Source organism: Theropithecus gelada, chromosome 3, assembly GCF_003255815.1.
Source record: "Theropithecus gelada isolate Dixy chromosome 3, Tgel_1.0, whole genome shotgun sequence".
Lineage (NCBI taxonomy): Eukaryota > Metazoa > Chordata > Mammalia > Primates > Cercopithecidae > Theropithecus > Theropithecus gelada.
Window position 1 is genome coordinate 16,849,996 of NC_037670.1, and position 27,838 is coordinate 16,877,833.

The 27,838-nt window shown below is 49.9% G+C and overlaps 2 protein-coding genes across 8 annotated transcripts in view; one reads left to right on the forward strand and one right to left on the reverse strand.

Annotated features, from left to right (window-relative positions):
• Positions 1-3,265: 3,265 nt before the first annotated feature.
• YBEY (ybeY metalloendoribonuclease) lies at positions 3,266-12,852 on the reverse strand. Of its 7 annotated transcripts, none has more exons than XM_025378712.1 (5): positions 12,773-12,852; positions 12,188-12,306; positions 7,485-7,613; positions 4,759-4,827; positions 3,266-3,460 (listed from the first exon to the last, which is right to left on the reverse strand). In XM_025378712.1, exons 2-5 carry the CDS (start codon positions 12,260-12,262, stop codon positions 3,365-3,367), a joined length of 369 nt encoding a protein of 122 aa, XP_025234497.1. In that variant the 5' UTR covers positions 12,263-12,306; positions 12,773-12,852; the 3' UTR covers positions 3,266-3,364. The 7 variants fall into 7 exon arrangements, with proteins under 7 accessions (XP_025234497.1, XP_025234494.1, XP_025234495.1 ...); XM_025378709.1 differs by having other exon boundaries at positions 12,053-12,306; XM_025378710.1 differs by having other exon boundaries at positions 12,053-12,306; positions 12,440-12,852.
• Positions 12,853-12,938: 86 nt separating this feature from the next.
• Positions 12,939-27,838, forward strand: part of MCM3AP (minichromosome maintenance complex component 3 associated protein) — a 52,470-nt gene continuing 37,570 nt past the window's right edge. The window contains exons 1-9 of the mRNA XM_025378708.1: positions 12,939-13,455; positions 13,760-15,083; positions 15,317-15,540; positions 18,576-18,654; positions 19,022-19,166; positions 21,441-21,631; positions 23,772-23,911; positions 25,793-25,990; positions 26,560-26,828. Of these exons, the coding sequence (XP_025234493.1) occupies positions 13,868-15,083; positions 15,317-15,540; positions 18,576-18,654; positions 19,022-19,166; positions 21,441-21,631; positions 23,772-23,911; positions 25,793-25,990; positions 26,560-26,828 (2,462 nt within the window). The 5' untranslated portion in view covers positions 12,939-13,455; positions 13,760-13,867. The remainder of the gene's footprint in view (positions 13,456-13,759; positions 15,084-15,316; positions 15,541-18,575; positions 18,655-19,021; positions 19,167-21,440; positions 21,632-23,771; positions 23,912-25,792; positions 25,991-26,559; positions 26,829-27,838) is intronic.

Here is a 27,838-nt window from a genome sequence, read left to right on the forward strand (position 1 = left end):
TGTCCGGTTAGGGCACAGCTGGGCTGGCTTAGCCTTGACTGGCCTGCAGGAGGGGTGGGGTCACGCCTGAGGGTGGGGCAGGGGATGAGTTCACCCCCATATGCAGTCCCCCCTTGGTCCACCTTGGTCCCCCTGGGTGGGCTGAAGAGCTCAGAGCAGGCCCTGAAAGTGGACTTGGGCTGCTTGGCAGGGGTTTGGGGGTCTGGGTGCCTGGTACCTGGTAGTTAGGAGTGGGGGCTTCTCATGGCCACACCTCCTTGCCTGTGGTCAGGAGAGCGGGGCGGGGGGTGGTAGGTGGGGGTTCAGGGCACACTGTACACACCTGTACACCTGATAAGGTGGGTGACTCTCATTGAGAGAGGTTGAAGATGACCCAGGGACCAAGGCAGCACATACGCGTGGGTCAGAGCCCCCACGGGGCCAGCAGATCTGCAGATTTAATGCAACTCCAGTCAAGAATCCAGATTCTTTCTGGCACGCGAGGAGCTGAATCTGGGACACATACAGAAGGTGAAGGGCTGGGTGACTCCGGGAGCAGAAGGATGAGGAGGGACCTGCTCTGATGATCCTGTGGCTTGCAAGAGGGTCCAGAATCAGGACAGTGTGACTGGGGACAGGCTAGGCAGTGGTGACCCGTGAGCCCCCACTCCCAACTCCCAAGTTCCTAGAGTAGGACACTGCCCTGCACGGGTAAGAGGTGATGCTACTGCTGCCTGGGCCACGGGTGGCTCTTCCTCAGGTTTAGGTCAGTAGGGCATTTGCTCACATTCCCTAAAGAAAGAAAGGGTTGGGGCCAGGCACGGTGGCTCACACCTATAATGCCAGCGCTTTGGGAGGCCCAGGTGGATCGATCACCTGAGTTCAGGAATTTGAGCCCAGCCTGGCCAACATAGTGAAACCCTGTCTCTACTAAAAAATACAAAAATTAGCCAGGCGTGGTGGCACACACCTGTAGTACAAGCTACCTGGGAGGCTGAGGCAGGAGAATCACTCCAAAAAAAAAAAAAAAAAAAACATGATTGAGCTGGGTACGGTGTGGTGGCTCACACCTGTAATCCCAGCACTTTGGGAGGCTGAGGTGGGCAGATTACTTGAGGTCAGGAGTTCAGGCCTAGCCTGGTCAACACGGTGAAACCCTGTCTCTACAAAAACACAAAAATTAGCCGGGCGTAGTGGTGCACACTTATAGTCCCAGCTGCTTGGGAGGCTGAGGCAGGAGAATGGCTTGAGCCCAGGAGGCAGAGGGTACAATGAGCCGAGATTGCACCTCTGCACTCCAGCCTGGGCAACAAAGCAAGACTCTATCTCAAAAACAAAACAGGCCAAGCACGGTGGCTCATGCCTATAATCCCAGCACTTTGAGAGGCCAAGGTGGGCGGATCACGAGGTCAGGAGATGGAGACCATCCTAGATAACACGGTGAAACCCTGTCTCTACTAAAAATACAAAAATATTAGCCAGACGTGGTGGCGGGCACCTGTAGTCCCAGCTACTCGGGAGGCTGAGGCAGGAGAATAGCATGAACCCAGGAGGCAGAAGTTGCAGTCAGCTGAAATCATGCCACTGCACTCCAGCCTGGGCAACAGAGCGAGACTCTGTCTCAAAAACAAAACAAAACTAAAAAAACCAGGGTTGTGTTCAATAATACATATAAATACTTCCAACCAGTAATACCTCCAAATCAAAAAAAAGAAAAACCAGTAAAAAGGGCAGAAGACACAAGCAGTCCCTTACAGCAGAGGGGATGAAGAGAGAGGCCGGGCGCAGTGGTTCACGCCTGTAATCCCAGCACTTTGGGAGGCCGAAGCAGGTGGGTCATGAGGTCAGGAGATCAAGACCATCCAACATAGTGAAACCCTGTCTCTACTAAAAATACAACAACAACAACAAATTTGCTGGGCGTGGTGGTACATGCCTGTAGTCCCAGCTACTCGGGAGGCTGAGGCAGGAGAATCGTTTGAACCCGGGAGGCAGAGGTTGCAGTCAGAAATCATGCCACTGCACTCCAGCCTGGGCGACAGAGTGAGACTATGTCTCAAAAAAAGAGAAAAGAAAAAAAAGATGAAGAGATAGCCTCATTGACGGTGGGACACATGGCAGCCCCAGCACACATCAGAGACCCTGTCCACCAGAGGGCTGGGACCACCCAGGCTGGGTCTGGGCCCCAGGGTCACTGGCTGTGGGCTGCTGGGGGCACTAGTGGCCCAGCTCTGCAGTCGTGTCTGGGCACTACCCAGTAAAGCCAGACCCCCACGTCCTCAGCCCCCAGGAATTCCCAAGAAGCCCTGAGCGCCCCAGGATGTGAACAGAGGCTCCTGGGGCTCGGTTCTAACAGCAAACAGGAACCTCCAAAATCCCGCCCACAGCTGGCAGGTCTCCAGGCCTCTCAGTCTCTTAAGGGCTTTTGAATGTGAATCCCAACTGTGTGCTCTTGTTACAAGCTTGGATTAAAGCTGACTCCGTTTTCTATTTTCACCAGTACTTTTTCGACATTAAGCTAGTTCCACGGTAAACAGAACGCTCTCCATGGAAGGGCGCGGTGGTGCAGCGACTTCAGGAACAGAGGGGCCTGGCCTGTGTTCCTAAGGGGACAAGTCCAGGCTAAGACAGGACGCAAGTCCAGTGGGAAGGCATTTTCATGACCCTAAATCATTTTACAGGACAAACAGATGATCAGAACTGTAGTAGCCCCAGGTTTTAGGGCTCACGAGGGTCTCTGAGGTGCCGCTCCGAGGCCTCGCCATGACCCGGCTAGAGCGGTGTCGGTGGCCGGGGGGCCGGGTCGGGAGGCCCGGGGGGAACCAGCGCCCTCGTGACGCGCTGCCCTGATGAAGACGCGTGCGCTGGCGCTGAAACGCCAGGGTTTACTCGAATATCCGAATACTCAGGAGGTAAAGCAGGAAATACGGACGCAAGAGCCTTTTCTATGGAAGGACGGGCTGCGGGACCCAAACCCCTCGAGCCCCTTCCTCTCCAGGGGCGCAGGCTCCAGGCAGGGACCCCCGGGAAGGGCGCAGGCTCCGGGCAGGGACCCCCGGGAAGGGCGGAGGCTCCGGGCAGGGACCCCCGGGAAGGGCGCAGGCTCCGGGCAGGGATCCCCGGGAAGGGCGCAGGCTCCGGGCAGGGACCCCCGGGAAGGGCAAGAGGCGAGCGCTGCGTGGTGCTCCCAGGCGGGGGCCACGCGTTCCCGGAACTCCGGACGCCCTCTCGATGCCACGGCTCGGAACCGTCTTATTTACAATAATGAAAAATACCCGATGTGCTGTGAAAGAAATGAGAGGAAGTTCCCCCCGTATATTCATTTGTTATTTAACTGTGTGGGACCCCGGCTCCCCGCAGCCTCCACCCCTCCCCCGTCCTGCTTTCAGCTCCCTCCGAAGAGGTCCCGGGTCAGGGGCTGCAGCCGGGTCCCAGTGCGTCGGCCCAGCTCGTCCAGCACCGCCTTCTCCTTCTGGAACATCTGGAAGGAAGGAAGCGCGCTGGGCCCTCCCCAGGGAAGGGGTCCGCGCCCCACTCTCAGGGGTCGCCTCCTCGGGACGCCCCTCCCACAGGGTTTGGGGGAACCTGGCCGCCCGCGCGGCTCTAGCTCAGGCCGAAGGGCGGGACCCGCCTCCTGGCATCTTCACCAGGACCTGAGCTCAGCGAGTGCCCGAACCGCCACAGGCTGGGAGAAGAAGCGGGGCTGCAAGAGGGAAGGGGAGCGCGGGAGGGGGAAGGGGGGAGGGGGAGGAGCGCTCACTGCAACCTCCGCCTCCTGGGTTCAAGCGATTCGCCTGCCTCAGCCTCCCGAGTAGCTGGGATTACAGGCATGCGCCACCACGCCCGGCTAATTATTGTATTTTTAGTAGAGACAGGGTTTCACCATGTTGGCCAGGCTGATCCCGAACTCCTGACCTCAAGTGATCCACCCTCCTCGGCCTCCCAAAGTGCTGGGATTACCGGCGTGAGCCACTGCCCCTAGCGAACTTTTTCTTTTCTTTTTTTTTTTTTGAGACGGAGTCTCACGCTGTCGCCCGGGCTGGAGTGCAGTGGCCGGATCTCAGCTCACTGCAAGCTCCGCCTCCCAGGTTCACGCCATTCTCCTGCCTCAGCCTCCCGAGTAGCTGGGACTACAGGCGCCCGCCACCTCGCCCGGCTAGTTTTTTGTATTTTTTAGTAGAGACGGGGTTTCACCGTGTTAGCCAAGATGGTCTCGATCTCTTGACCTCATGATCCGCCCGTCTCGGCCTCCCAAAGTGCTGGGATTACAGGCTTGAGCCACCGCGCCCGGCCGAACTTTTTCTTTTTTTAATGAAAAAGGTTTTTCATGACTTTCACAGAAGCGGATGGTTTGCTCGCCAACACAGGATTGTGTGCGTGTTAACCACGTGGACCGCAGCCCGCGTGGGCCTCTGTAGACAGAGCGCCTGGGCCTGGGGGAAACCAACCTTGAATTCACTTCGTGCAGAGCTCCCGCCCCCGCCCCGGGTCTGGCCTAGTCTCTAGCTGACTGGACGTTTTTGACCAAGCACCACTTGCTAGTGTCAGCTGTGGCTCTCGGCCTCTGCACACAGACCGCTTTCCTTAGTGAACACATTCAGCTGGAAGTATCTGGGGAGCCTGGTGTTGAAAGCAAGCATCTGAGTCATTTTTCCAAGGGCAGGTCTGAGGTCCAGTTTCTGCGGGGGTGGTCAGGATGGAGGGTGGGGGCTGGCAGGGGCCTGGGGCAGCCTCCTTCCCCCACACACCCCCTGGGTAGCAGGAGGATGGGCTCCTTACCTGTTGCCACTCCGCCTCCGTGCTGTGTGTGAAGCCCAGCAAGTGACAGAGTCCGTGGGTGGCCGTCACCTGTCAGAATAATTTCAAACCGGCTCAGAGGATGACCCCACAGGAAGCTGCCCCTTCAGGGACACCCCAGGGCCACAGGCTGCTCTTGGTGTGTGGCTGCAGGACCCCAGGGCTCCTGTGAGACCCCCGCGCAGGAATCACAGGCACTCGGCCTCAGCTCCCTTCCATCTAAAACGGAAAGCAGGCAAGCCCCTTTCAGACTCTTTAGTCAATGTGGAGTGCTGTTCGGCTGCACTGTGCTGGGGGAGGGCCCCCAGGATGGAGCTGTCCAGCCACAGGAGTAATGGACAAGGAGGGTGGATTATGAAGAAGTGAGGAGGGGTGGGTGCCGCAAGGTTGGGGGTTACTGGGGCACCGGCTGGGGTGGCCTCCCTGCCCTAAGAGGGACGAGGCAAGGGCACAGTCCACACCCCAGGCCCAACCCCCAGGAGGGGCAGTGCCCCAGTTAGAGGGCGGGGCCTCCAGTGGCCCCTGATTTTACTGAACACTGTGGGTAGAGCTTTGGTGCACAGGCAGCACAGGGAGTGGAGAAGAGGTATGAAGGCACAGGGGAAGGGAGGTGCAACTGCTGGTGACTCGGGAAGACCCACATTTACCATGTCCTCCTGGAGACAGGGCTGGATTAAAGCCCACAGGGGAGGGGCACCCAGATGGAGCCCAGAGCTGGGGGAGGAGGAGGAAGAGGAGGGAGGGCCTGTGGACCCTGAGCAGGCACAGCACCAAGGGGGCTTATGGAGCCACATGGGCCATGGGGTAGCACTCCCCTGGGGTTTGGGTGGAGGGAGGAGGGAGACCTGGGAGGGGGGTATCCTTGGGGCTGGTGTGAGGTGCCTGGAGACATGAAGGACAAAGCGGGGTAGATGGAGGGTGCAGCTGAGAGCCAGCCCTGAGCAGAGCTGTCCTGGCCTTTGGCCATGATGATGGGGGCCTGGGATAGTGGGCTGGCCCTCCATTCAGGTTAATAGGGAGCCCCACGGAGAGGGCTCTGGGCCCGAGGAAGAAATGCCAGGGGCAGACCAGGGAACAGAATCTCAGGAGGTTTGGGGAAAATGGAAGCAGATGTCCACATGCCCCCCACAGTTGCTGGCCACAGAGATCCCAGGGCTGAATCTCGGGCTGGGCCACTTCCTGTCACTCTCAGAAGCTTCCTCTTCACCAGCAGGGTATGTGTGGCGGGCACGTCCCACCCAGGTCTGGGGGGAGCAGTTGGCGCCCAGCCCAGGTTCCTGTGTGGCCGTCCCAGCCTTTCACGCTGGGTCTGGCTGGGAAGCTCTGCTTCAAACCACACACATGCACTTGGATCCCCAAGGACGACTCAGGGCATGGCTGTTCAGTCAAAGGAGACCAAGTCAAGTATGATTCACTCATACATGGCTTTTCAGAATACCTTTTGGTTTTTTTTTTTTTGGCATCAAGCTGCTGAAACCACCTGTGCAAAGATGATGACAGTGAGAGAAGTCTGGCACAGCTGACTCCATCTCAGTCCTGGGCACAGGCCGAGCTAACCACAGGAGGAATTTAATCTAGAGTTTAACTTGCGTGGCTGACTCCACCTCGCTTCTAGTCTCACAGGTTGGCTGTCCCCCCTCAGTCCTGGGTACAGGCCAAGTTAACTATGGGAGGAATTTAATCTAGAGTTTAACTTTAAATCAGGAATAGTAATCATCCCTCCCTAAAACGAATCCCCTCCTTGCTCAGGACCGAAACGACCTCTGTAAAGCTAGTGAAGGGCCACAAGATGAGGACAACGGGAGGGGCCTGAATTCTGCTCAGATGTAGGTGTCCTGAGGAGAGCCAGCCAGCAGCTCTTCTTCCCCAGCTTGCCTTGCTATGATTCCTTGCTGCTCAGGAGTCATGCAGCCAGAGGTCACAAGATTTGTGACTGCCCCAATTGCTCCCCAATAAGATAACGTCAATAGTAGAACCTAAGAATGGTCTTTTGGGACGTTTTTCAGACTTTTGAGTGCTGGCAACCTACAGACTCCACCTGGATCTGAGACTCATGACTCAGCTGATCCTGTGGCTCCACCCAGAGGTAGACTCAGCGGACAAAAATCATTTACACCCCATGGTCTGTCCCCAACCAATCAGCAGCACCCATTCCCTAGCCCCTGCCTGCCAAATTGCCCATGAAAACCCTAGCCTCTGAGTTCTCTGGAAGATTGAATAATAACTCGTCTTTCCACTTGGCTAGCTCTGTGTTAAACTCTTTCTCTACTGCAATACAACGGTCTCAGTGAATTGGTTTTGTCTGTTCAGTGGGCAGGAAGAACCCATAGGCGGATTACACTGAGGAGAAACAGATCTGGAAGGTGGTGGAAGCTCCAACCTCTGTACTTCTGGCAGCTCAGAAAGAAGCTGATCCAGCAGGTCTGGGTTAGCTCAACATAGTCTGCTGTACTCCAGAGATAAAAGCTGAGAAGGCTTCTCTGGGAGCTTCTGTGTTTCCACAGCGTGTTCTCTCTCTCCTCCAACTGTCGCATGAGGCATGCAGTTCCTACCCAGCCTGGGTGCTCCTCACACCCTGCTTACAGGTTCTTCCCCCAGTGGCCCTTATGGTACCCATGGACACACAGGATGCAGGGCTGTGATCTCGACCCCTTTGCATGGCCCATGTTCCATGCGCCAGCTTATATGATTTCAGCATCCCCGCTTACAGTCAGGACGTCATTGTAATCTTCATCTTCTTTACACTGATGGAAGATATACTCCACTCCTAGGAAAATGTCTCCCAAATTGTAGTCATCTGGAAAATCAGGCAGGGGAAATTCACCTGCTTTCAGATGCTAAAAAATGAGGAAATGCAGACTTAGAGAACAGGAATCGTAACCCAACCACAGGTTGACAGGTTTCATCCTGGTTATTCCCAAGGCAAATAAGCACTTGCTCTCTGACCAAATCACTTTTTTTTTTTTTTTTTGAGACGGAGTTTCGCTCTTGTTGCCCAGGCTGCAGTGGAATGGCACAATCTTGGCTCACTGCAACCTCTGCCTCCTGGGTTCAAGCGATTCTCCTGTCTCAGTCTCCTGAGTAGCTGGGATTACAGGCGCACGCCACCGTGCCCAGTTTATTTTTGTTATTTATTTTTTTGAGACGGAGTTTTGCTCTTGTTGCCCAGGCTGGAGTGTCCACCTCCTGGGTTCAAGCGATTCTCCTGCCTCAGCCTAGCGAGTAGGTGGGACTACAGGTATGCGCCATCACGCTCGGCTAATTTTGTAGTTTTAGTAGAGACTGGGTTTCTCCATGTTGGTCAGGCTGGTCTCAAACTCCCAACCTCAGGTGATCCACCTGCCTTGGCCTCCCAAACTGCTGGGATTACAGGCATGAGCCACCGCGCCTGGCCTAATTTTTGTATTTTTTAGTAGAGATGGGGTTTCATGGGTCAGGCTAGTCTCGAACTCCTGACCTCAGGTGATCTGCCTGCCTCGGCCTCCCCGAGTGCTGGGATTACAGGCGTGAGCCACTGTGCCAGCCACCCAAATCACTCGAAAGCTGCATGTCTAAGGCCAGGGTAGCAGCTGGGTCTGTGGCAGGGTGGGTTGCCCAGCCAACTGTACACAAGTGCCCTGAATTGTTTCCATTGTGAAAATCATCAGAATAGCCAGGCGTGGTGGTTCATACCTGTAATCCCAGCACTTTGGGAGGCCAAGGTGGGCAGATCACGAGGTCAGGGGTTTGACACCAGCCTGACCAACATGGTGAAACCCCGTCCCTACTAAAAATACAAAAATTAGCCAGGTGTGATGGCACGTGCCTTAACCCAGCTACTCGGGAGGCTGAGGCAGGAGAATCGCTTGAACCCGGGAGGCAGAGGTTGCAGTGAGCCCCTACACTGCGCCATTGCACTCCAGTCTGGCTGAAAGAGCAAGACTCCGTCTCAAAAAAAAAAAAAAAAAGGAAGTTGTCAGAATCAAAATAGAGCCATTAGGGTTATACAAGCAAATCAAAAAACCTGACAAATAGAACTAGGGAAAGCTATGAAGAGAGGATTCTCATACTTTCATACCTGATAACAAAAACTGTCAGTAAAGACTGCAAAAACTGCAACAAAGGCCATGACAACCTTACACAAACACAAAATGCAACCTTGCACAAAGGCTATAACAACTTTACACACACATACACACAATGCAACCTTGCACAAAGGCTATGACAACCTGACAACCTTACACACACACAGAACTTCTGCAAGGATAATCAGCCTAGCAACTGCCTGTCCAACCTTGGACGGGCATTAATCTTGTTATTGATCTTTGTAACCAAGGACCATTATCTCAAAACAATTATTTTTTCCTTTAAAAACCTTTGCCAGGCCGGGCTCAGTGACCCACGCCTATAATCCCAACACTTTGGAAGGCAGAGGCGGGTAGATCACCTGAGGTCAGGAGTTCTAGACCAGCTTGGCCAACATGGTGAAACCCTGACTTTACTAAAAATACAAAAAAAAAAAAAAAAAATTAGCCAGATGTGATGGCGGGCGCCTGTAATCCCAGCTACTCAGGAGGCTGAGGCAGGAGAATCGCTTGAACCTGAGAGGTGGAGGTTGCAGTGAGCCGAGATTGCACTCCAGCCTGGGTGACAGACAGAGCAAGATTCCGTCTCAAAAAAAAAAAAAAGAAAAGGTAAAAAAAAACCTTTGCCTTCCTTTACCTCCTTGAATATGCACAGTCTACTATGGCATGTGGTATGTGTATTTTCACTGCAATGCTCTATCCCAAATAAACATCCTTTTCTTTAAAAACCTGTTTGTTGTTTAGGTTGATATCACCTTGTCATATGGCTTTTCATTTCTTTCATCCCTCCCAATGCAGAATCACACAGATCCACAACCTCTACAGAGTTAAACCATCACATGAACACGATTGTATATTTCTGTTCTTTCTACTTGGTATTTTGTCCTAAAGAGTCTTTCACATTTTCCACATAAAGACTATAAAGACCAGCCCACTTAGTTAAGGACTGTTCACACTAAGTCAGTCACCTATGGCTGGATATTTAGGGTGCTCCTTTTATTTTCCTATTACAGAAAACAGTAACTTTTCTTTTTTGGGGACAGGGTCTCACTCTGCGGCCCAGGGTGGATGGAGTGCAGAGGTGCAATCTTGGCTCACTGCAGCCTCAGTTTCTTGAGCTCAGGCGATCCTCTCACCTCAGCCTCCTGAGTAGCTGGGACTACAGGTTTGCACACCACCATGCCCAGCTAATTGTTGTTTTTATTTTTTGTAGAAACAAGGTTTGACTATGTTGCCCAGACTGGTCTTGAACTCCTGGGCTCAAGTGATCCTCCTACCTTAGCTTCCCAAAGTGCTAGGATTATAGGCCCAGCCAATAAATTAACATTTTAAGACATTTTTACATGATTCAGCATTTTCTTTCTTTTTTTTTTCCTTTGAGACGGAGTCTCTCTCTGTTGCCAGGCTGGAGTACAGTGGCGTGATCTCAGTTCACTACAACCTCCGACACCCTGGTTCAAGCGATTTTCCTGCCTCAGCCTCCTGAGTAGCTGGGATTACAGGCATGTGCCACCAAGCCCAGCTAACTTTTTTTGTATTTTTAGTAGAGACGGGGTTTCACCATGTTGGCCAGGATGGTCTCGAACTCCTGACATCATGACCCACCCACCTCAGCCTCCCAAAGTGCTGGGATTACAGGCGTGAGCCACTGTACCCTGCCTCTTCTGTCTTTTAGTTTATTGTCTTGGGTGTGTCACTACTGGACTAAAGGATACGTCTGTTTGAAATGCTCTTGGAGTAGATTTGCCAAGTTGCTTTCCCAAAGGATTGCTCCAATTCCTGCTGCTACAATGTGGGAAGCCTTGAATGAAGTCAAATACAGAATGTAGATAATAACCTGACTGCTATCACATCGAGTTTGTTGGAAATATTTACCCCAGTCTGTTACTTTCAGTGTTGTTTTGATTTTTCCAATGTGCACATATTCATTAACGAATCCTGCTTAAAATTGCAAAAATATTGCAGAAGCACTTTGCTTCTCTCTTTTAATTCACTGAGAGCATTAGGAGGGGAAGGGGGTGGCCGCTAGTCACCTTTTTCTTTTCTTTTTTTTTTTTTTTCTGAGACAGAGTTTCCCTCTTGTTGCCCAGGCTGGAGTGCAATGGTGCGATCTCGGCTCACTGCAACCTCCACCTCAGGGGTTCAAGCAATTCTCCTGCCTCAGCCTCCCAGGTAGCTAGGATTACAGGCACACTGCGCCCCCTTCCCCCCCCACACCCAGCTAATTTTTTGTGTTTTTAGTAGAGGCAGAGTTTCACCATGTTGGCCAGGCTGATCTCGAACTCCTGACCTCACGTGATCCACCTGCCTTGGGCTCCCAAAGTGCTGGGATTATCAGCATGAGCCATCACGCCCGGCTGTTACCTTTCTTTTTCTGCTGGCTTACCGGTGTAATTGTGGCCTCTGGGTGACGGCCATCGATCAGTGGAGGCTGAATATACTGCTCTCTCTACTTTTGTGTATATTTGGAAATTTTCAAACTTAAAATTAAAAATCATGTCTGTAATATATATACTTATATGCGCCACAGAGCCTAGCCTATAATTAATACAGGAAATTTAGGCTGGGCACCGTGGCTCACGCCTGTAATCCCAACACTCTGGGAGGCCGAGGCAGGCAGATCACCTGAGGTCAGGAGTTCAAGAGCAGCCTGGCCAACATGGTGAAACTTCTGTCTCTACTAAAAATATCCCCCCCCAAAAAATTAACCCACTTTGGGAGGCCAAGGCGGGCGGATCACGAGGTCAGGAGATCGAGACCATCCTGGCTAACACGGTGAAACCCCGTCTCTACTACAAATACAAAAAACTAGCCGGGCGCGGTGGCGGGCGCCTGTAGTCCCAGTTACTGGGAGGCTGAGGCAGGAGAATGGCGTAAACCCGGAAGGCGGAGCTCGCAGTGAGCCGAGATGGCGCCACTGCATTCCAGCCTGGGCGACACAGCAAGACTCCGTCTCAAAAAAAAAAAAAAAAAAAAATTAGCCAGGTGTGGTGGCCCACATCTGTAGTCCCACCTACTGGGGAGGCTGAGGCAAAAGAATCACTTGAAGCAGGCAGGGAGGTTGCAGTGAGCCGAGATCGCACCACTGCACTCCAGCCTGGGTGACAGAGCAAGACTCCGTCTTAATTAAAGAAAAAAAAAAAAAAAAAAGACAGGAAATTTACTCTGGGAAGGTAGGCTAGACAAGAGGAACCCTTTTTTTTTTTTTTTACCTCATGAAATGGAAAAGAAAGCACATCGGTTGGGACATTTCTACCTCTGTAGATTCTATTAATGTGCTGAATATTCTTGTTGTCAACACAGATGATCCCCAGGTCAAATTTCTGCACTCCTAAAATCCTCCTTACAATCTCGATCTTACTGCGAAGTGGCGCTCTCCTGATGGGGATGACTCGCTGCAGGTTTCTAATCACCAAACTCATTTCACGAAGAATAACCAGCCCTTTAAAAATGTTTGCAACGGAACCTGGGGTTAAAGTGTAAGAGAAGACCAATCAGTACAAGTGATAACACATTCTGTAAAAATACACATGCACACGCAATCAAATCACTTTATTTGGTGCAACTGATTGAAAAATCTTAAGGTAATTTACATTTACCACAAGGAGGATGCAACAACGAGGGGCTATGGAAGGACGCCGCGGAATCAGGCCAGGACTCCAGGCGGGCGGAGCGGAAGGAGCGGTTCCCAGAGAAGGGACAGGTGCACTGTGCGCGCGGGGCAAGGCGCGCGAGAACGCGGCGGGGTGCGGGGGAGGGACGCGGCCGGCGAGGGACGCGGCGGAGGAGGGAACGGGCTGGAATGGGGAGCACAGAATGGGGGACACAGGTAAGCGCTGGGGCCAGGTCCTCTGGGGTCTGGGGCGCCCGCAGACCGACGGGGGTGAATGCGACGCTCTCGCTTGGGAGACTAGAAACCCGCCCAGACGTACCGATGTCTGGACCCGGCAAAAGGCGCGACAGCGGGCGGATCCTGCCGACCGGAAGCCCCGCCGCCGAGCCGGTTGGGGAGAGCGGAACCGGATCGCAGCGGGCGGGGCAGAACACGGTAGTGCCGAGCGAACCGGAAGTCGGTCCGCGGCGTTTCCTGCCCGCGGAGGGCAGCGCTGAGTACCGCGGCAGCGGCCTGTGTTTGAGCCTCTAGTGCTTCCGAGGGGCCGGAGGGCGGCGCGGGCCTCGGGGTCCTGCGGTAGACGGTGAGCGTGGGGGCTGGGCCGGCGCCGGGGGCGCCGTTTCCTTCCCCCGCGCACGTCCGCGCCCCCGGGCCTCCACATCGTCGCTAACGCAGCGTTGCGGCGCCGGCGGCCCCTGGCGAGCCCGGGGCAGTACAGTGACCAGGCCGGCCCGGGCCCACCGCGCGGCCTCCGCCGTTTCGGGCTGTGCTGGGTGGAAGATTAGGCTCCCCGGCACGCCGTCCCCGCCGAGAGGCCGCAGCTCCGTGGCAGCGCCCTCGCCCTTCCCGCCGGCTCGAGGGTGGTCGCCAGGGCGCGATAAAGGAATGTGAGACAGTGGTTAGCGCTCCAGCCGCTCCGAGGGAAGCCAGGCAGCGTTACGCTGAATTCTCCGGCTGTAGAGATTGGAGGAAGACAGGAGAAATTCGTCTCTAAGCTGTAAGGTGGAACAGCATTTATCTTCTTACTACCAATGGAGGTTTTTCATGAATTTACTAACTCAGTAAAAAGAGTCGGCTTTCTTTTTTTTAATCTGAAAAGGATCACGCTTTAAATCTCTGTAACAAAGTAATTATTTGTACCACTCTGTACCCCACCCTCCAGCAAAATAACCTGTTGGCTCTCGGAAAATAATAGCCCTTTGCCTGCCTTTGAAATAGTTATCTTTTAGTGTGACAGTGTTCAAAAATTCTTTTCTTAGTCTTGTAGCAGAACATAGCTGTGATGATCTGAATTTTTGTCTTTCAGCGTGTTCTGAAGACGAAGGGGAGCTCCCTAGTGCTACGGGGCTGTTTCAGGAAGCCAATTAATTTTGCACACGTAATACTTACTACCTTCTAATAATTGGAACAGAAGATGAACCCAACTAATCCTTTCAGTGGGCAGCAGGCTAGTGCTTTTTCAGCGTCTTCTAGTAATGTAGGAACACTTCCATCTAAGTCGCCATTTCGATTTGGTCAACCTTCTCTTTTTGGACAAAACAGTACCTTATCTGGGAAGAGCTCGGGATTTTCACAGGTGTCCAGCTTTCCAGCGTCTTCCGGAGTAAGTCATTCCTCTTCAGTGCAAACGTTAGGGTTCACCCAATCCTCAAGTGTTGGACCCTTTTCTGGACTTGAGCACACTTCCACCTTTGTGGCTACCTCTGGGCCTTCAAGTTCATCTGTGCTGGGAACCCCAGGATTTAGTTTTAAATCACCCACCAGTGTTGGGGCTTTCCCAAGCACTTCTGCTTTTGGACAAGAAGCTGGAGAAATAGTGAACTCTGGTTTTGGGAAAACAGAATTCAGCTTTAAACCTCTGGAAAATGCAGTGTTCAAACCAATACTGGGGGCTGAATCTGAGCCAGAGAAAACCCAGAGCCAAATTGCTTCTGGGTTTTTCACGTTTTCCCACCCAATTAGTGCACCTGGAGGCCTGGCCCCATTCTCTTTTCCTCAAGTAACAAGTAGTTCAGCTACCAATTCAAATTTTACCTTTTCAAAACCTGTTAATAGTAATAATTCATTATCTGCCTTTACCCCTGCTTTGTCAAACCAAAATGTAGAGGAAGAGAAGAGAGGACCTAAGTCAATATTTGGAAGTTCTAGTAATAGCTTCAGTAGCTTCCCTGTATCATCTGCGGTTTTGGGCGAACCTTTCCAGGCTAGCAAAGCAGGTGTCAGGCAGGGGTGTGAAGAACCTGTTTCCCAGGTGGAACCACTTCCCAGCCTAATGAAAGGAATGAAAAGGAAGGAGGATCAGGATCGCTCCCCAAGGAGACATGGCCATGAGACAGCAGAAGATTTGGATCCTCTGTCCCGGGGTGATCATCCTCCAGACAAACGACCTGTCCGCCTGAATCGACCCCGGGGAGGTACTTTATTTGGTCGGACGATACAGGATGTTTTCAAGAGCAATAAGGAAGTATGTCGTCTGGGCAACAAGGAGACCAAAAAGGAAATTGGCTTTGTTGAGTCTGGAGAAAGTGACCACATGGCTATCCCAGGAGGGAGTCAGTCTGTCCTGGCACCTTCCCGGATTCCAGGTGTGAATAAAGAGGAAGAAACTGAAAGTAGAGAGAAGAAAGAAGGTGAGCTCTGAGAATGTAGAACGTAGAGTAAATCCTGCTGGCAGGTTGTCAGTACGTCTCTCTGGGGGGTTAGCTTGATTTTTCACATAAATCTCCCATAAACATTAGGGATTCTAACATGTCATATGGAGCAGGTCTTAAATCTGTGAACATTTCCTCTGCTTTGACACAGTTGGTGCCTCCTGTTGTCGGAAACATCTGATGGTTTAAGTGTCCACTCTCTGAACCCCTAGATTCTCTAAGAGGAACTCCGGCGCGTCCGAGTAACAGAAGCGAGAGCACAGACAGTCTTGGGGGCTTGTGTCCGTCTGAAGTCACAGCCATCCAGTGCAAGAACATCCCCGACTACCTCAACGACAGGACCATTCTGGAGAACCATTTCGGCAAAATTGCTAAAGTGCAGCGCGTCTTTACCAGGCGCAGCAAAAAGCTGGCAGTGGTACATTTCTTTGATCATGTGAGTGCTCCCATCTTGCCGTTTATGACCCTAGATTTGAACCTTGTCACTTTAAAACCGTTTTTTTTTTTTTTTGGTCCATCAGTTGTTTGCTTACTGTAATGTAGGGAAAGTACTCAAATACCTTATTAGCATAGACTGGGAGAGCACTATTTATTTCGTAACTTGGAGTGTTGCAAGTCCCTGCAGAATGCTCTAGAAATGCTGGGAGAGTTGTTCCCATGAAGTGAAGTTCTTCAAGGCTTTAGGAATTCAGAAATTCTTCCGAAAGGCTCTAACCACATAGTACTTTTGGGACTTGAGTTTTTTGGGGTTTGTTTTGTTTTTTTTGGTCATAGTACATGATCACTGTAAACCTTCAAACAATACAGAAAAAGTGAAATTGGCCGGGCGCGGTGGCTCACGCCTGTAATCCCAGCGCTTTGGGAGGCCAAGGTGGGCTGATGATGAGGTCAGGAGATCAAGATCGTCCTGGCTAACACGGTGAAACCCCGTCTCTACTAAAAATACAAAAAATTAGCCAGGTGTGGTGGCGGGCGCCTGTAGTCCCACCTACTCAGGAGTCTGAGGTGGGTGAATCGCTTGAACCCGGGAGGCGGAGGTTGCAGTGAGCCAAGTTCGTGCCACTGCACTCCAGCCTGGGTGACAGAGCCAGACTCCATCTCAAAAAGAAAAAGTGAAATTCCCCTTGTCATCCTGTCCTCTAGAGATAACTGCTTTGAAGCACTGGGTTTGTATCCTGACTTTAAATGTATGCATCAGACTTTCTTTTTATTTATTTATTGTTTTTGAGATGGAGTCTCAAGTGCATAGTATTTTCTAGGGTGCAGTGAGTGTGGACTGCTCATGTTGTATAGCTTTATATCTTCACTGGTTTTTCTGAGTATTCTCATAGACAAAATTATGTTCTAGAGAAATTTATAAAGTGGAAATTTATAAAGTGGGTGATACTCCTTTGAGTGGATGGACTACGTTTTGTTGATTCATCTGTTGGCAGACATGGGTTGTTTCTACTTTTTGGCTATTGTGAATAATGTTCATTGTCGTATAACTATCTGAGTCCCTGCTTTCAATTTTTTGGGGTATATTCTTAGGGTTGGAATTGCTAGGTCATATGGTAATCCTAATTTGTTTTTAGTTTTAATTTTTTAAATTAAAAAAATTGTTTTTATTTTTGCGTTTGTAGAGACATGGTCTCACTATGTTGCTCAGGCTGGTCTTGAGCTCCTGGCCTCAAGCTATCCTCCTGCCTTAGCCTCCCAAAGTGTTGGGATTACAGATCTGAGTCATTGTGCTGGCTCTCATTTTTGTTGTTGTTGTTTTTGAGACAGGGCCTCGCTTTGTCACCCAAGCTGTAGTGTAGTGGCACAATCTTGGCTCACTTCAACCTTCACCTTTTCGGTCAAGCGATTCTCTTCCCTCAGCCTCCCAAGTAGCTGGGATTGTGTGCGCACCACCACGCCTGGCTAATTTTTGTGTTTTTAGTGAAGATGGGGTTTCATCATGTTAGCCAGGCTGGTCTTGAACTCCTGACCTCAGTGATCTATGCACCTTGGTCTCCCAAAGTGCTGGTATTACAGGCATGAGCCACCATGCCTGGCCTTGTTTTTATTATTTATTACTATTATTTTATTATTATTATTATTATTTTTTGAGATGAAGTTTAACTGTGTGGCCCAGGCTGGTCCTAAACTCCTGGGCTCAAGTGATCCTCCCACCTCCACTTCCCAAAGTGCTAGGATAACAGGCATGAGCCCCCGTGCCCAGCCCCCCTTTTGTTTTTAAAGTTATTTTTTGCGTATTGCAGTGTGCTCATTCTCCCAGCTGAACCTTAAATATTTTATGACATAACTAATATTTAAATACATTGCCTTTATAAACAATTCATTGATACAGACAAAACTGAACATCCTTATCTCTCCTGTTATTTAGGAGTAGTCCAGGTTAACTAGTGTGGTGGGTATTTTTCTAGACTTTTTTTTTTTTTTTTTTTTGAGACGGAGTCTTGTTCTGTCGCCCAGGCTGGAGTGCAGTGGCACCATCTCCACCTCCCGGGCTCATGCCATTCTCCTGCTTCAGCCTCCTGAGTAGCTGGGACTACAGACACCCGTCACCACACCCGGCTAATTTTTTGTGTTTTTGGTAGAGATGGTTTCACCATATTAGCCAGTATGGTCTTGATCTCCTGACCTCGTGATCTGCCTGCCTGGGTCTCCCAAAGTGCTGGGATTACAGGCATAAGCCACGGTGCCCTGCCTTTTCTAGACATTTTTATGAGTGTATCTACAGGGAGACTAACATGTGGTTGGTTTTGTGTGTGTTTTCTGTAGTAAGTGGCATCCCGTGTGTGTTATTCTGGAGCTCCCTTTTGTGCTTAATTGTGACTTGGCAAACTTACTGTTTCTGTATATGTGATCAGCTGGTGAGAATCATCTCACCAAATGCCAACAAGGCCAAGTTTGTGAGTTCTATGAAGCAAAGTTGTTAATTAAAAAAAAGGGGCCGGGCGCGGTGGCTCATGCCTGTAATCCCAGCACTTTGGGGGGCCGAGGCGGGCGGATCACGAGGTCGGGAGATGGAGACCATCCTGGCTAACACGGTGAAACCCTGTCTCTACTAAAAATACAAAAAATTAGCCGGGAATGGGTGGCGGACGCCTGTAGTCCCAGCTACTCAGGAGACTGAGGCAGGAGAATGCATGAACCCGGGAGGCGGAGCTTGCAGTGAGCCAAGATCTCGCCACCGTACTCCAGCCTGGGTAACAGAGCGAGACTCTGTCTCAAAAAAAAAAAAAAAAAAGAGGGAAGAGCAGATACATGCTGGTGAGACAGGTAAGGGAGATGAATCCTGCTGCTGCCACAGACAGAGACCATGCAAGCAGCAGACGTGTGGGTGGAGGAATCACTGTCGTGCAAAGGACGCCGGCTCCTGGTGCCTTTGAATGGTCTGTTGTGCTTACTGCATTTGAGTTTTCAATCCCATTTCCTTTGGTTTCCTGATGTACTCACACTTGGTGGTTGTGGACTGTTTTCCAGGCATCTGCAGCCCTGGCTAGAAAGAAGGGGAAAAGTTTGCATAAAGACATGGCTATCTTTTGGCACAGGAAGAAAATAAGTGAGTTTTCAATTATTCTTTTCACTTTTTAAAAAAATTATTTTTATTTATTTATTTATTTAATAAAGATGAGATCTTGCTATGTTGCCCAGTCTGATCTTGGGATTACAGGCATGAGCCATTGTGCACGGCCCTCTTTTCAGTTTCTTATGCTCTTGGTCCAAACCCTTTGAGCATGAGCCCTTTCCCCAGCCAGTGGGGGAGGCTGGCTCTGAGTGGATTTGCATCTCACAGTTATTTCCTTGGGCTCTTCTCTAACCTCCTGTGACAATGAAAATAATATTACTTTCTCAGAAACAGAGTGAAAAAGTCCAGTACCAGGTGATCTATGATTGCATAAACTCTTTTCTACCTCCTGTGTCCACAGGCCCCAATAAGAAACCCTTTTCCCTGAAGGAGAAGAAACCAGGTGATGGTGAAGTCAGCCCGAGCACAGAGGATGCACCCTTTCAGCACTCTCCTCTTGGCAAGGCCGCAGGGAGGGCTGGTGCTAGCAGCCTCCTGAATAAAAGGTGCGATCGGTCCCTCCTAATGACCTTATTTGGGAAGGACCAGGAAATAGCGCCCTGCAGTGACACATGAGTCAGGGTGCAAGACTGTGGAGAGTGGTGAGGAGACAAAAGCCAGTTGCCCGGGATGGCTGGGGGTGGAGGGCAGGGGCTCTGCCCCTCCAGCCAGCATGGGCCATGAGGAGGTGGGTCTGTATGGGGCTGGTGGTTGCAGCCAGAAGAGAGAATTTTCTGACACTGGTACCTGTCAGCTGTAGAGATGGTGGACAGCAGTGATTCTGTCCTGTCTTGTTCTCACATACCCTAGGGCCAAGGTTGCTGAGAAAGCCTTCCTTTGGGGCTGGCCTTTTTTTCTTGTTTCCACTTGGCATTTTCTATGGGAGAATCTCATCACACAGTTGTTATAGCTGGTGTAGGCCTTTCAGCTGCAGCTACAGGAGATCCAGGAGAGGCTGCTCACTTAGGACAGCAGAACTTCTGTCCTTGCACAGAGTGCCTGCTCTGTGGGACACACGCAGGCTGGCGCCCTGTGACGGGTCGCTGCCTGCCTGACAGGATTGTAGTAGCAAATCTCCTTGCTCATCTAACTTGTCCTGAATCCCACTGCAGTTGAGTGCAGTTCCACTTGACATAAAAATGTATAAGCAATAACTTTTTTCTGAAGGCATTTAAGTGGCTGTAGTAAACTATGCATTCCTTTTGTTTTGAGACAGAGTCTCACTTTGTTGCCCAGGTTGGAGTTCGGTGGCATGATCTTGGCTCACTGCAATCTCTGCCTCCTGGGTTCAAGAAATTCTCCTGCCTCAGCCTCCCTAGTAGCTGGGATTACAGACATGTTCCACCACGCCCAGCTAATATGTTTGTATTTTTAGTAGAGATGAGGTTTCACCATGTTGGCCAGGCTGGTCTTGAACTCCTGACTAGACATGCATGCCCGGTCACACCATGCATTTCTTTTTTTTTTTTTTGAGACGGAGTCTCGCGCTGTGTCACCCAGGCTGGAGTGCAGTGGCGCGATCTCGGCTCACTGCAAGCTCCGCCTCCCAGGTTCAGGCCATTCTCCTGCCTCAGCCTCCGAGTAGCTGGGACTACAGGCGCCCGCCACCACGCCCGGCTAGTTTTTTTGTATTTTTAGTAGAGACGGGGTTTCACCATGTTAGCCAGGATGGTCTTGATCTCCTGACCTCGTGATCCGCCCGCCTCGGCCTCCCAAAGTGCTGGGATTACAGGCTTGAGCCACCGCGCCCGGCCCACACCATGCATTTCTGATAATTACTTACAGCAGTTTCCAGTTTCCAGCATGACTTTTTTTTTTTTTTTTTCTAAAAAGCTGTCACTTAAAGGAAGGGCAGCATGACTTTTTGTAGGTGCAGCTTATCACAGTGAAGCAGACATGGTTGGCCGTGTTAGTTGTGTTAGCCGGCACGTGATGTGAACTGCCCTGGCTACCTCATCTGTCTGGGGAACTCTGTTCTCAAAGGCTTTTCCTTTTCACACCAGACCTACTTTGACAGGTCTCCGACTGAATCCATCTTTTCATCTTTTGGCCAGTGTATTTTCCTCACTTTCCATTTTGTGGTGAGCAGTTTAGTTGCTGGTTTGACATAATCTTTGACATTCAAGTTCAGAAAATGATGAAAGCTAGAAAATGGGGAAGCTGAGGGAGAATGCTGATTCCTTTTAGTATGTCCTACCAAAATAAACTTCTGTTTTAAAACATGTAGGCATAATATTTCCTTATGATATTAAAGATTTTTTTCATGCTGAGTTTCATTTCTTTGAGATAGGAATCAGTAAGTGCTCCTTTTAGCTGTTTAAATGTGCCTATCTTTTTTTTGGTAGGGGGTGGTAAGTTTGGAGCCTCACTCTGTAACCCAGACTGGAGAGCAGCAGTGCAATCTCAGCTCACTGCAACCTTTGCCTGCCAGGCTCAAGCAATCCTCTCACCCCAGCCTCCCAAGTAGTTGGGACTACAGGCACATGCCACCATGCCTGGCTGATTTTTAAATTTTTGTAGAGATGGGGTCTCCCTATGTTGCCCAGGCTATTTTGTTTTTCAAAAGTATGAAATATTTCAAAATTATATTAAAGCCAGTACATAATGTGAATAACGGTTTTGTGTTCATTACCATCTTTATCAAAACTCAATAAGTGCTTGTAGTTTCTCAGCTTTAGATGACCATAAAATCTTGAAAGATGAGGGGACGTGTTCAGAAACGAAAATGCTCTGAAGGCCTTCCTGGTACGAGGGCCCTCAGTGTGGTGTTTACTTTATAGCTCTCCAGTGAAGAAGCCAAGTCTTCTAAAGGCCCACCAATTCGAGGGAGACTCTTTTGACTCAGCCTCCGACGGCTCTGAGGGCCTCGGGCCATGTGTGCTGTCCCTCAGTACCCTGATAGGCACTGTGGCTGAGACGTCCAAGGAGAAGTACCGCCTGCTTGACCAGAGAGACAGGATCATGCGGCAAGGTATGGCATGTGGTGGCAGAGGTTCTAAGGGCCTGGTGAGGTCGTCTTCTTGGGTGCCATCAGGGCAGGAGCAACTCCTTTCCATTGGGCTCTATTGCTGTTGAGTCTCAGGGCCTCTGATGTGCTGTGTCTGATCTTCATGGTCTGCCAGTCTTCTTGGAGTGAGTGTTGTGTGTATGTGTACATATATGTGCAAATATGTTTGCTAATGTATATATAAAATAGCAGTGGGAGGATGCAAAAGAATGGACTTCTGTCTGTAGAGGGAGCAGGATTCTGAAGGGCAGAGGTTATGGCGGTGTGCTCCATCTCGGACAGGGCACCCTTACACTGTTACAATGTTGAACTGTGTGAATGTATTACCTACTAAAAAGTAAGTATTGTATTAACACTAAAAATACATGCAGGGACCAAAAATAAAAGGGAAAAACACAGGTGCTCCTCTTTGCCAATTTTATTCTCTTAAATTTCAGCCGAGCTGGGTGTGGTGACTCACGCCTGTAATCCCAGCACTTTGGGAGGCCGAGGCATGTAGACCACCTGAGGTCATGAGTTCAAGACCAGCCTGGCCAACATGGCAAAACCCCCATTTTTACAATAAATAAATAAATAAATTAGCTGGGTGCGGTGGTATACACCTGTAGTCCCAGCTACTAGGGAGGCTGAGGCAGGAGAATCACTTGAACTGGCTAGGCGGGGAGGTTACAGTGAGCCGAGATTGTGCCACTACACTCCAGCCTGAGCGACAGGATGAGACTTTGTCTCAAAAAAAAAAAAAAAAATGCTGGACGTGGTGGCTTACGCCTGTAATCCCAGCACTTTGGGAGGTCGAGGCTGGTGGATCACTTGAGGTCAGGAGTTTGAGACCAGCCTGACCAACATGGAGCAACCCGGTATCTACTAAAAATAGAAAATTAGCCGGGCGTGGTGGCACATGCCTGTAATCCCAGCTACTCGGGAGGCTGAGGCAGGAGAACTGCTTGAACCCATGAGGCGGAGCTTACAGTGAGCCAGGATTGCGCCACTGCAGTCTAGCCTAGGCGATAGAGTGAGACTCCATCTCAAAAAAAAAAAAAAAAAATTCAGCTATAGGAGTTTCCTTTTTTTAAAAGCTGTGGATATTTCGATTAATCACCATGTTTCCTTAATATAGTGATATATATAGTAATAAAAACTGCCATGATACATCATATCATTGATGATGGTGATTTTTATATTCCAAATGAAATTATTAGGTGTTAGAATTTTTCTTTTTTTAATTTTTTTCCTCGAAATGGAGTCTTGCTCTGTTACCCATGCTGGAGTGCAATGGTGCAGTCTTGGCTCACTGCAATATCCGCCTCCTAGGTTCAAGTGATTCTCTTGCCTCAGCCTCCTGAGTAGCTGGGACTACAGGCATGCGCCACCCTGCCTGGCTAATTTTTGTATTCTTAGTAGAAATAGGGGTTCTCTGTGTTGGTCAGGCTGGTCTCGAACTCCTGACCTCAGGTGATCTGCCAGCCTTGGCCTTCCAAAGTGCTGGGATTGCAGGCGTGAGCCACCAGGCCCAGCCCAGGTATTAGAATTTTTCAAAATAAAAACAAGTATATATTTTTAGTTGTGAAGTTGTTGCATTTCCATTTACTTGCAAGCTACATTTGTAACTATTTAATTCTAAGTGTAATCATAGAAGTTATTCAGGTAAGAACCCAGTTAACTTTCATTATATGATTCCTATATTAAAGTCATGGTGAATACCGAGACAGAGTTTTAGAATAGTGATATATTTTGAATATTTGCAGTTGTTACAAGTCAATCCTTTTAGTAAACATCCTGCACCATGATTTTTTGTCATTGAGGTCATTACAGGAGTTAGAAAACTCCGGCTGAAAGTGAGGACACTCCCGTGCTTTGATCTGCAGTGAGGGTCTGTGACTGTTGGAGAGGTGGACTCGGGTCTTCAGGAGTTTTGATGTCCCACTGCCTGGCAGAATAGAACATAAGTCCTCTTTCTCTGAGGCTCAGAGTTTTACAGATATTTTTCTTTTCTTTTGTAATGTGTGTGTGTGTTTTAATTTCTTTTTATCATTATGAGAATACACGTCTGTAGGTTCGTGCTAACCATGTGGTACATTCTTACCTTTTACTTGACGTCACTTAGCTCGGGTGAAGAGAACCGATCTGGACAAAGCGAGGACTTTTGTTGGGACCTGCCTGGATATGTGTCCTGAGAAGGAGAGGTACATGCGGGAGACCCGTAGCCAGCTGAGTGTATTCGAAGTGGTCCCAGGGACTGACCAGGTAGAGCCCTGCATCTCCCTGTGGAGTGGGGCAGGGTGTGCAGGGGATGGGGCTGCTTTTGTCATTTCTGTACCTACTTGATTTGGGTGTTTGTTTTAGAGGGTGTTGGGTATTGGCGCTATTAACCATCATATTAAGCTGTTTTGCATTGTGAGATGTTCACTCTGTAATTGGTACCTATACATGATAACATGATAAGGTATAGATGCAAGTTATTTTAAATAAAGTTTTTCTTTTTTGTTTTTCTTTTTTTTGAGACAGGGTCTCACTCTGTCACCTAGGCTGGAGCACGGTGGTCCAGTCATGGCTCACTACAGCCTCATCTTCCCAGGCTCAGGTGATCATCTCACTCAGCTTACAGAGTAGCTGGGATTGCAGGCATGCTCCACCATGCCCAGTTATCGTCGTAGTTTTTGAAGCGATGGGGTCTTGCCCAGGCTGGTCCCAAACTCCTAAGCTCAAGTGATCTGCCCACGTCCGCCTCTCAAAGTGCTGGGATTACAGGCGTGAGCCACCACATCCGGCTAACTTTTTTCTTTTTACAATCTTATTCCTGTCTGTTTCTATGCTTATGTTTTACACATTTAAGGTTATGCTCTAGATACAATTTTATGTGTATTTTTTCCACTTAAAATTATGTCACGAGGCTGGGCGTGGTGGCTCATGCCTGTAATCCCAGCACTTTGGGAGGCCGAGGCGGGCGGATCACAAGGTCAAGAGATCGAGACCATCCTGGCTGACACGGTGAAACCCTGTCTGTACTAAAAATACAAAAAATTAGTCGGCCGTGGTGGCGGGCACCTGTAGGCCCAGCTACTTGGGAGGCTGAGGCAGCAGAATGGCATGAACCCGGGAGGTGGAGCTGGCAGTGAGCTGAGATCGCACCACTGCACTCTAACCTGGGCAACAGAGTGAAACTCCATCTCAAAAAAAAAAAAAAAAAATTATGTCATGAACATTTTCCTTTGTTAGGGTAAACTATGAGCATTTAAAAATGACAGCATATTATTTTATTAGTAGCTCTGTCAAAACTGCATTTTTACCGTTAGTAGATAGGCTGTTTCTAAATTTTTAGTTCTATTAATAATATTGTTTGGCATCTTATATGTAATGCTTCTCTGGTATTTAGATTATTTTCTTCAGATCCTAAGAATTAAATTACTGCATCAGAGGGTATGACCTTTCCTGAACATTATCAATCTTCCCAAATTAGTTCCCTAGAAAGCTGCACCAATATAGATCCTTTTGGACTCTGTGAATTTTGCTTGTGGGCTCCTCCTCCACTTCCTGGCTGGTGGCTTTATACACCCTTCGCCTGGTTTGGGGTCCCCAGCCCAGCAACTTGTGTCACTGTAGGGCCCCTGCGCCAGGAGAGGGCAATGCCCAGGGGCTCGTCCTGTGTACGTCTCTGCCTCTTCCCTTGGCCACGTCTTTGGCCTCCTTTTGAGGTGGGAGATGTAGCTCCTGGCCCCAGGTGTGTGCCCTCAGCAGTCCTCACTGCCTGTCTCTGTTTCACTTCTGGTCTGTGTAGACTTAACCGGGTGTGTGAGCAGACCTGAGACCTTTTAAATGCTGGAGGCCCTTTCCTGTCCCGTCTCTCTGCTTTGGAGCCTGGCAGATGTGCCTTCACTTACATTCCTCCTGTTTGTCATGACGTGCTCGTATCTTAACTCCTTGTCATATTTGCCAAAGTCACATTTCTCAATTTGTCTTTGAATTTTGATTGTCACCTTTTAACAGAAATTTTATGTTGAAAAAATATATTCTCAAATACTGATCTTGTGTGGGTGTGTATGTGATTTCCCCCCTCATTTTCAGGCATAACTATGCCTGGCCTGAGGTATGCCACATGGGCAGCCTGTCTCTGCATCATGTCTCTAGGTGGACCATGCAGCAGCCGTGAAAGAGTACAGTCGGTCCTCGGCGGATCAGGAGGAGCCCCTGCCCCACGAGCTGCGGCCCTTGCCAGTGCTCAGCAGGACCATGGACTACCTGGTGACCCAGATCATGGACCAGAAGGAGGGCAGCCTGCGCGACTGGTACGACTTCGTGTGGAACCGCACGCGTGGCATACGGAAGGTATTGGCTGCCTCCAACCTGGACACTAAAAAATGCATGCAAATTCCAAAGTCAAACTGATAGTTATTTTTATTTTACTCTGTTATATATTTTGTCTGTAACAAAAATGTACTTTTGTGGGCCGGGTGCGGTGGCTCAGGCCTGTAATCCCAGGACTCTGGGAGGCCGAGGTGGGTGGATCACCTGAGGTCAGGAGTTTGAGACCAGCCTGGCCAACATGGTGAAACCCCGTCTCTACTGAAAACGTAAAAATTAGCTTGGCGTGGTGGCACACGCCTGTAATCCCAGCTACTCGAGAGGCTGAGCCAGGAGAATTGTTTGAACCCAGGAGGCGGAGGTTGTGGTTAGCCAAGATGGCACCACTGCGCCTCCAGCCTGGCGTCTGTCTCAAAAAAAAAACAAAAACCCAAGGACTTTTATTTAAGTCACTACAAAGTGCTATTAAAATGTGCATCATGGGCTTTGTTTCAAATTGAAATGTGAGAAATTGAGGTCGCAGCATGATCTTTCTCACAGTTGCCTCTTTGCATGGGAATGTGTGTGTGATCCTCCCCCTCGCCTGTGGCCAGGATATCACACAGCAGCACCTCTGCGACCCCCTGACGGTGTCCCTGATTGAGAAGTGCACCCGGTTTCACATCCACTGTGCCCACTTCATGTGTGAGGAGCCCATGTCCTCCTTTGATGCCAAGATCAATAATGAGAACATGACCAAGTGCCTGCAGAGCCTGAAGGAGATGTACCAGGACCTGAGAAACAAGGGCGTCTTCTGTGCCAGCGAAGCGGAGTTCCAGGGCTACAATGTTCTGCTGAGTCTCAACAAGGGAGACATCCTAAGGTGAATCTTCACATCCAAAAGTTGCCCTAAGGTGGCTGAAAAGGCAGGCTTTAAACAGGAGAAGAGCTTTCAGGATTGGCAGTAGCCAGCAGTGCTGCGTTCTCTCTGTTAGCAGATGTTGGGATGATAGTAGAGGACCTCGGTCTGGCTGTGCATTCGGCTGAGCTGAGCTGGGGGAAGAGTGAGGGGGGTGTGCCCTGGGACCAGCACATCTGACGTAGGCCCCACATGTTCATTTCTGAGAACAGTTTCTCCTCACCAGTGAGAAAGTGAGGAAGGAATCCTCCTCATGAGACAGGTGAGTGAACCAGGAGAGGGAGTTCCAGGTTGTCAGCAGTTCCCTGTTTCCAGGTAGTTTTGTCAAAGATCTAAGTAATAAGAGAGGAAAAAATTGTGTGAAACAAAAATGCTAAGAATGGGGTAGTGAGAATGAATGAATATAAAACCCTGGTCTGAGCCATAATTAGACACTTACTGGCGAGCTCTCTGGCCCTCTGCTTGTGGTGGTGGTAAGCTGAGCTTGATGGTGGCCAGTGTTCCCTTTAGTTCTGAGATTCTCCTATCAGTGGTGGACCTCTTTTTTTTTAGTTTCGTATTTTCCTCAAGAACTGTGTGGCAGAATATCTAGATGTGTGATTGATTTTAAATTTTTATTTTATTTTATTTTATTTTTGAGACCGAGTCCTGCTCTGTTGCCCAGGCTGGAGTACAGTAGTGTGATCTCGGCTCGCTGCAACCTCCGCCTCCCGGGTTCAAGCGATTTTCTTGCTTCAGTCTCACGAGTAGCTGGGATTACAGGCACATACCACCACTCCCACCTAATTTTTTTTTTTTTTTGATATGGAGTCTTGCTCTGTTGTCCAGGCTTGAGTGCAGTGGCGCGATCTCAGCTCACTGCAAGCTCTGCCTCCCGGGTTTACGCCATTCTCCTGCCTCAGCCTCCGGAGTAGCTGGGACTACAGGCGCCCGCCACCACACCTGGCTAATTTTTTGTAGTTTTAGTAGAGACG

What these genes read in the sequence shown, in the direction of transcription:
- YBEY (XM_025378709.1), bottom strand. Translation starts at nt 12,262, where the DNA reads ATGAGTTTGGTGATTAGAAACCTGCAGCGAGTCATCCCCATCAGGAGA. An exon ending in TTTCTTTTCCATTTCATGAG is followed by an intron (nt 7,614 to 12,052) that starts GTAAAAAAAAAA and finishes CTCATTTTTTAG; the next exon opens with CATCTGAAAGCAGGTGAATT. An exon ending in CGGAGGCGGAGTGGCAACAG is followed by an intron (nt 3,461 to 4,758) that starts GTAAGGAGCCCA and finishes CCTTCCTTCCAG; the next exon opens with ATGTTCCAGAAGGAGAAGGC.